The 6467-nt window shown below is 32.6% G+C and overlaps 2 protein-coding genes across 2 annotated transcripts in view; one reads left to right on the top strand and one right to left on the bottom strand.

Moving 5' to 3' along the window:
* The window catches only part of LOC118735931 (28S ribosomal protein S9, mitochondrial-like), a 76577-nt gene that overhangs the window by 7173 nt on the left and 62937 nt on the right, over positions 1 to 6467 (top strand). The window lies entirely within an intron of this gene.
* The window catches only part of LOC118739243 (28S ribosomal protein S9, mitochondrial-like), a 3601-nt gene continuing 453 nt past the window's right edge, over positions 3320 to 6467 (bottom strand). Inside the window, exons 3-8 of the mRNA XM_036470462.1 lie at positions 6339 to 6445; positions 6095 to 6268; positions 5941 to 6026; positions 5633 to 5877; positions 5444 to 5559; positions 3320 to 3415 (exon numbers count right to left, since the gene is read on the bottom strand). Of these exons, the coding sequence (XP_036326355.1) occupies positions 3377 to 3415; positions 5444 to 5559; positions 5633 to 5877; positions 5941 to 6026; positions 6095 to 6268; positions 6339 to 6445 (767 nt within the window). The 3' untranslated portion in view covers positions 3320 to 3376. The remainder of the gene's footprint in view (positions 3416 to 5443; positions 5560 to 5632; positions 5878 to 5940; positions 6027 to 6094; positions 6269 to 6338; positions 6446 to 6467) is intronic.

Below are 6467 nucleotides of genomic sequence, written 5' to 3'. Positions count from 1 at the left end.
GTAGTAAAATAATTTATAGTTAAATAATGAATTTACATATACAATTTACTATATAGTTTGATTTATTTATTTTAAAATGCAAATCTATTTTAAAACTCTGGTTTGGAACTACGGAAATTGACAGAATTACTTTATCCAGCCCTTAGTACCAAAAAGGTTGACTAACACTATGTTCAGACAACGGACTAAATTGAGTAATTTATGTTGTAAATTGTGCTAACTATTTTGGACTTTCCGCACAGTCTATATTTTCAAATATGTTTTAATATCTATTTTGTTCTGAAAAAAAACTTTTGAAGGCCAGATAAATTGTGTAACCTACTTAAGAAAACGGCACTAAATTGTTTATCACTACATTTCTGATTTACAAATACAACAGCTGCACGGAGAGTCTGAATCAATTTTCGTTGAATTAGTTACTATTAAATTAATACCCAGTTTATAAAGGTTAAGTTGATGAGTTGAATCAACACACAATTTACAAAATTCCAATTAGTTGACTATCTGTGAAATTAAGTACTAAATTAGTACTCAGTTTATAAATGGAATTTGTTTAGAGTAAATTGTTTTCAAATTTCTAACTTTTGGCGATCTAACCACAGTATAAGCTAAATTAAAAAATTTATTAAAAAATGCCAAACCAGTATTGAATGGAAATGAAATTACAAAAAATGATCAAATTACTATGCGATTAACAAATTTCTCGATTATTTCTTATACATATTTTTTTCTGAAATTATCTCAAATCGAACACAATTTTCTTGAAATTTATAATTATGTTTTTTTTTTTTAGTTAGGGGATTCACAAGACGTGTTAACCGTCGTAAAATCTTAAGCTTAACACTTGTTTATGTAAAATAGCGGTTAAAATGGTTGGGGGGTTGGCTAATTATATATTCTTTATCAGTTTAAAAGAATTTCGGTTTAGTTAGAAATCCCCTAAAACCATTTTAATTAAAAAAGATGTTAACCTTAAGATTTTACGACGGTTAACACGTCTTGTGAATCCCCTAAGTATGTACATTAATTTTAGAAACCGTAATGGAAAATTTAGCATAATACCATAATTAGAATACAAAAGAAAGTGTGGGAATAATAAAAAATAAATAAATTCTAATGAGAAAAAAGGAAAAACACAGAACTATATTTTTTTTAACTTCAGCAGATAATCTCTTTAATATTTAAATAAATCTTTTTTGCTTTTGCTGACAATTTCCGTCTGTTTTAACAATTTCTATATGAATTCATTCTAATTTTTAGGCTGGGATATGAAAATTAAGTCTCAAATTAAAATTAAACAAGTAAGTCATAAAGTCTATAACAGTCTTATTTATTGTTAAGAATTTGTTGTAAGTATTAATTTGAAGTAAATTAGTGTCCTCGGTTTTTGAAATATCGGAGTTGTCGTATTTTTGAAATTTACCGTTTTGAAAAATTTTCAACAAAGTGCTTTTCCGTGCCAAGGTTATAAGGTGCACCAATTTTGGTTGAATTTTATGAATCATTTCCCGAGATAAACATTTGTGGTCATAAGTGGGCGGCGCCACGCCCATTATCAAAAAACTTATAATAATCAAATTTTCTGGTAAGTTATTATGGCAATAATCGATTTTTGGGGAATTAGCTTCAATAATTAATGATTTATCGCAGTTTTTGTGTTTCTGTAAATTACCTATATATGGGAGGTGGGCGTGGTTATGGCTTGATTTCAAAGATTTTTAACAAATCTCTTAGTTGGAGCCTAAGCAAGGCTAGGATCGAGTTTGGTAAGGATTATTATTTTTTATCATAATTCTACTTTACATACTCTTTTTCAAAAATTTCGATTGAATATTTACAGAAATATCGTAGTTTTTGCATTTTTCGAAAACACCGCTAGATGAGAAGAGGGCGTGGTTACAGTTCGATTTCACCGATTTTCAATACCAACCTACCTTATACCAAATTTCATTGAGATATCTCAATTTTTGCTCGAGCTATTGTGTACAAGGACGGACGGACGGACAGACAGGCGTGGCTTAATCGACTTCTCTTTTCTTTCTGATCATTTATGTATACATTTGTCTATATCTATCTCGATTCGTTTTGGCTGTTACAAACAAGCGTTATGTGAACAAAATTATAATACCCTTGTAAAAAGGCACTCAGACAACAACATTACTAACTTCAATTTATGTACATCTGCATATTAACATTTTTTTAACCCTTTTCCTATGAGCAAAAAAAACTACAATTTTATCATACTTTGTCAGTAGAGTAATTTTTTGCGAAAAAATGGTCGACCAGAAGGCGATTTTTAGTTTTCAAACCCCTTCTTCAAATTTTAATTTTAAGTAGTCTGTCTGGGAGTGAGTTAAATATTTCAGAATCAAGAAAAAAAGTTTTAATACCAATTTCTTTCACTGAAGCTATTCACTAATTAATGTGGAAAAAGATAATGTAACAAGGTAATTAAAAAATTGTTTTCCAGTTTTTGTTTAGTTAGAATTTCCAAAGTCGACTGTCTTGAAAACCTGAGTTAAACTACACATAAAAAATTACTATAATTAACTATAGTTACCAAAATAGCTTTAATACATAAATTTTACTATTTAGAGTTGGTTTGACAACTTTTAAATTATTTGCCAAACTTGTCAACATTTTTTATTTTACAATTTTCGTGGTAAGCAAAAATATTACCCACTTTTAATTCACATTTTTAATTCGAAAGTCAAACCGAAATTTATTATGTATGTATGTACATATGTATGTTCTCAATAGTAGTTATTTATGAATAAACATATGTAAATTCATTAAAGAATTCCAACTTCCAGCAAAAAAAAAAGAAAACCCGCTTCGCATGGAATTTTGTTTTCGCCGGGCAGCTAGCTAGCGCTACAAATGCATACACAGGCGAACACACAATGGGGTGAAATGGATGAGAAACGCTAAGCTTTGCTGTTGCTGCTGCTGCTGCTGCTGGCATAGCGAATGTATAAATGTGTACATGCAAACAACAAATCAATACATACATATGTTTTTGTTAATTTAGGCAAAGCAAATTGACTTAAGCCACAATAGCGCTTTTTTTTCTTTTAACTCTGTAGTGAATGCGGCGATGTAGGATATCTACGCTTTTTTTCAGAAAAATAATAAATCTGTATTTTATGTCATTTCCTTTCATTTCATTTCATTTGATTTAATTTATTTGATTTTTATTGCGCTAGTTGGTTATTATGCGTGATTTTATTGCTTAAAAATTCAAACGAAAGAAGCGCTCGCCCGGACCAGCAGTTGCTATTAAATTTAAATATTTGATTTGCTAGACATTTAAAAACAGTTAGTTTTTCATTTTTTATTCGTTTCTCTCTTCTTCTCGACACGTGTGTTTGTACATCTAGCTGCTAGCGTTCAGATTTTTACGTTGTACTTTAGACTTTACAACAACAATATGTAATGTTTTAGTTAAGGCATGCGGAGAAGATGGACAGCAGCACCGCAACGAATGGCAAATGCAAAGAAAAGATGATTAATACAAATATTGGCCAAAATCCAAGCTTATCAACGTTGTGAGGCTGTGTAAGCGCATATACAGACATGCAAACGCACATGCATACAAGTTTACGTTTGCGAGTAACTATACCTAGGGTATTCACATACTATAGTAAGTAGTTTTATTATTAAAATTTTGCTAGCGAAATTGGAAATGAAAATAATAAGATAAAAATTTAGGCATAATAGCCATTGCAACATTTACACAAATATATTTATATGTACACCCAAGGGCAAAATAATAGAAACAACTTACTTTGAGCTGTTTTGTCTATATTTCTGTTCTTTATTTAAGATTTATTATTTTTGTTTATGAAATTGCAGCTCACTTTCTAACAAAAACAATGTAAGTTAATATGTATTTAAATTTTTGTGAAAATTATAAAAATTCTGCCAGTTGCATCTAAATTTTTAAGTTCCTAAATAACGCGTGCAAAGTATGTTCGACAGTTTTTTTTTTATGGTAAGAAATGCGTTATTATTATGCATTTTATGTATGTAAAAATAAAATAAAATCGGAAAGCACAATTACTTTCATATTCAGATATTTTTAATAAAGTTTATATACAAATCCGGTTGAGTTTGATATTTTTTTCTAAGAATGATAATGCAAGTGAGTGAGGGAAGTAAAGGAAGGAACGAAACAAGAAAAAGTACTAACATACAGTTAACATAACCTAAAAAATTAAGTCTTGTCTTGTCTTATTAAGGATTAAAAAATCGGCAATATGTCACTTATGAAATATTTGGAAAAATTATGAGAAGCGAGTTTCCGTTCCATTCATCAGCTAACACCCTTTTCCATCTGCTTCAGTACCGTTTTTCAAATGGCTCCACAAATTATAATTGCATTTAATCGGTGAAAAGGTCTATATAATGCTTCGCAGGGAAATCTTTTTGGTGCTGTTATAGCAGCATACATTTTAAATAAGCAATTTTAGAGAAGACTGCCGAGGTGACAGAACTTGACCTGTAATTTTTGGGCCCGTTTTGTTTTTGCATCTGGGTCGTTCGTGATTCGTCCTCAGTCCGTATATATCAATAGAGTCAAAGCACTCTATCACCTTAGTAGGCACCAAGTAAGAATGGTTACTGACAACTGCAGGGTAATGAAACACTTGTCCAACATTGCAGTTGCTAACTCTGGCCAGTATATTTAGATTGTGTTACAAAGAACAGGCAACAGCCGAACACATTATATGCCACGGTGAAGCCCTCATTAGGACCCGACTTCGCTTCCTAGCCAAAGGACCCTGCGAGGTTTCTTAGCAATACGTGGACCAAAGAAGACCTGCAGCGAAAAGAGGTTTGTTACAATAGATCGCTCTCGGTCGCGGTAATTAAATGACCTTTGCTCCCGCCTCTAAATCAAATCTAATCTAATCAGTTTCGAGGACCCAACTGTTCAAGTCTGAGTCCGTGACAGTCCTTAGTTCAACTTAAACGTTCATCAATATCACAGCACAGGGTGGTGGTCGAAGATCGAAGAAGCAAGGAGCTCATTATGTCGGAATTGCACCATGCACTCTAGAGAGCTTTGAACATATTTGAAAATATATATATACATTTTTTTACAGGAGAATTTGAAAAAACTTTAACAAGAAGTTAGTAGTTTTAATGGTTTCTGGCAATTTTGCAGCATTGTTGTTTCGGTCCAATGCTACTAAAGGGGCTGGGACATCCTGGCAGAGCAGATAAAGCTGTTTTTTGTTGATTATACTTATTTTCAAATAAATCACCACCCAATTGCGGGTGCAATAGATTTCTAGTAAATCTTGAAAATGTTAAGAAGCCATATAAGTGAAAACACAAAATTAGGCAAGTTTACGTGGTTTACTTGGTTACGAAGCATTTGCTCGTTTAGATGAATACTCCAAATATACATAAATGAAAAAATGCGCTTTCAACTCACCTGCTCTCGACTCTGTAATTCTTCGAAATATGTTATATCTTGCCCGTTAATTGTAATTTTTCCTGTACCAGGCAGCCGTATAGTAACATCGCCACGTGCGGCCTTACGTAAACACTCTATTGGTGAAGGGAAATATTAAAACAAATTACTATTGCAAACTAGCTTTTGCAAGAAAACAAACAGGCATACCATATGTAGTAACAAATTGACGACCATCTGCATCGAATTGTGGTTTTGGTATTTCCAATTGTTTTGTTTGATCCAGCAACGGTTTGGCGAATTTGTTAATAAAGTCACGACTTTTATATGAAAATGGTAATGACACTAAGCGATCCATGGCATTTGTAAAATTTGTATACTCTAAGTCGTTAATGTGTTCGACCAACTTGGTTTCAAGTTGACTCTTAGGCAACCACTCGAAACCAGTGAAGTCCCTAAAGTGAAATACATTTTGTTAAGATTTTACAAAATCTTGCTAAGAAAAAATTAAAACTCACACTTTCTGGTTTGGGTCAGCGCGCGTGCCACGACGCAACATACGTTCTTCCAGTTCATATAATTTATTCATCTCCTCCACAATATCCTAAGATAATAAAAAAAATACACTCAATCACTATGCACAATAGTCCACTACTGCCTGATTGTACTCACGAACAACAATTTGAAGAAATTAGGGCTTCCAGTATAAAACATACTGTGGAATGGCCGACCCGTTTCGTCAAACTCCGCCGCTTTACGCACTGGAAAGATTTTTTCCGGACTTTTCATTAGCGGTCGTGCACGTTTGTCGAACAAGCCCGAGGGAAATAGATATTCGATTGCATTCTGATGGGAAGAATATTCGTTCACTTGTATAGATGTTAAAGGCTTAAATATACACACTATGTGTACTCACATCGATATCCTCTTGCGTAAATGTTTCTGGATCTTCGCCCATCATGTTAGCCAAGTGCCTTTTACCAATTTGATACTCTAGCTTTTGTGTTTTCATGAATTCATCATTTTCTCGCGCACGTTCGAGGTA

Source organism: Rhagoletis pomonella, unplaced genomic scaffold (assembly GCF_013731165.1).
Source record: "Rhagoletis pomonella isolate Grant_MI unplaced genomic scaffold, Rhpom_1.0 Rhpom_scaffold_00001, whole genome shotgun sequence".
NCBI lineage: Eukaryota > Metazoa > Arthropoda > Insecta > Diptera > Tephritidae > Rhagoletis > Rhagoletis pomonella.
The sequence above is the reverse complement of the archived record's forward strand: the minus strand, read 5'-3'. Positions and strand labels throughout refer to the sequence as shown.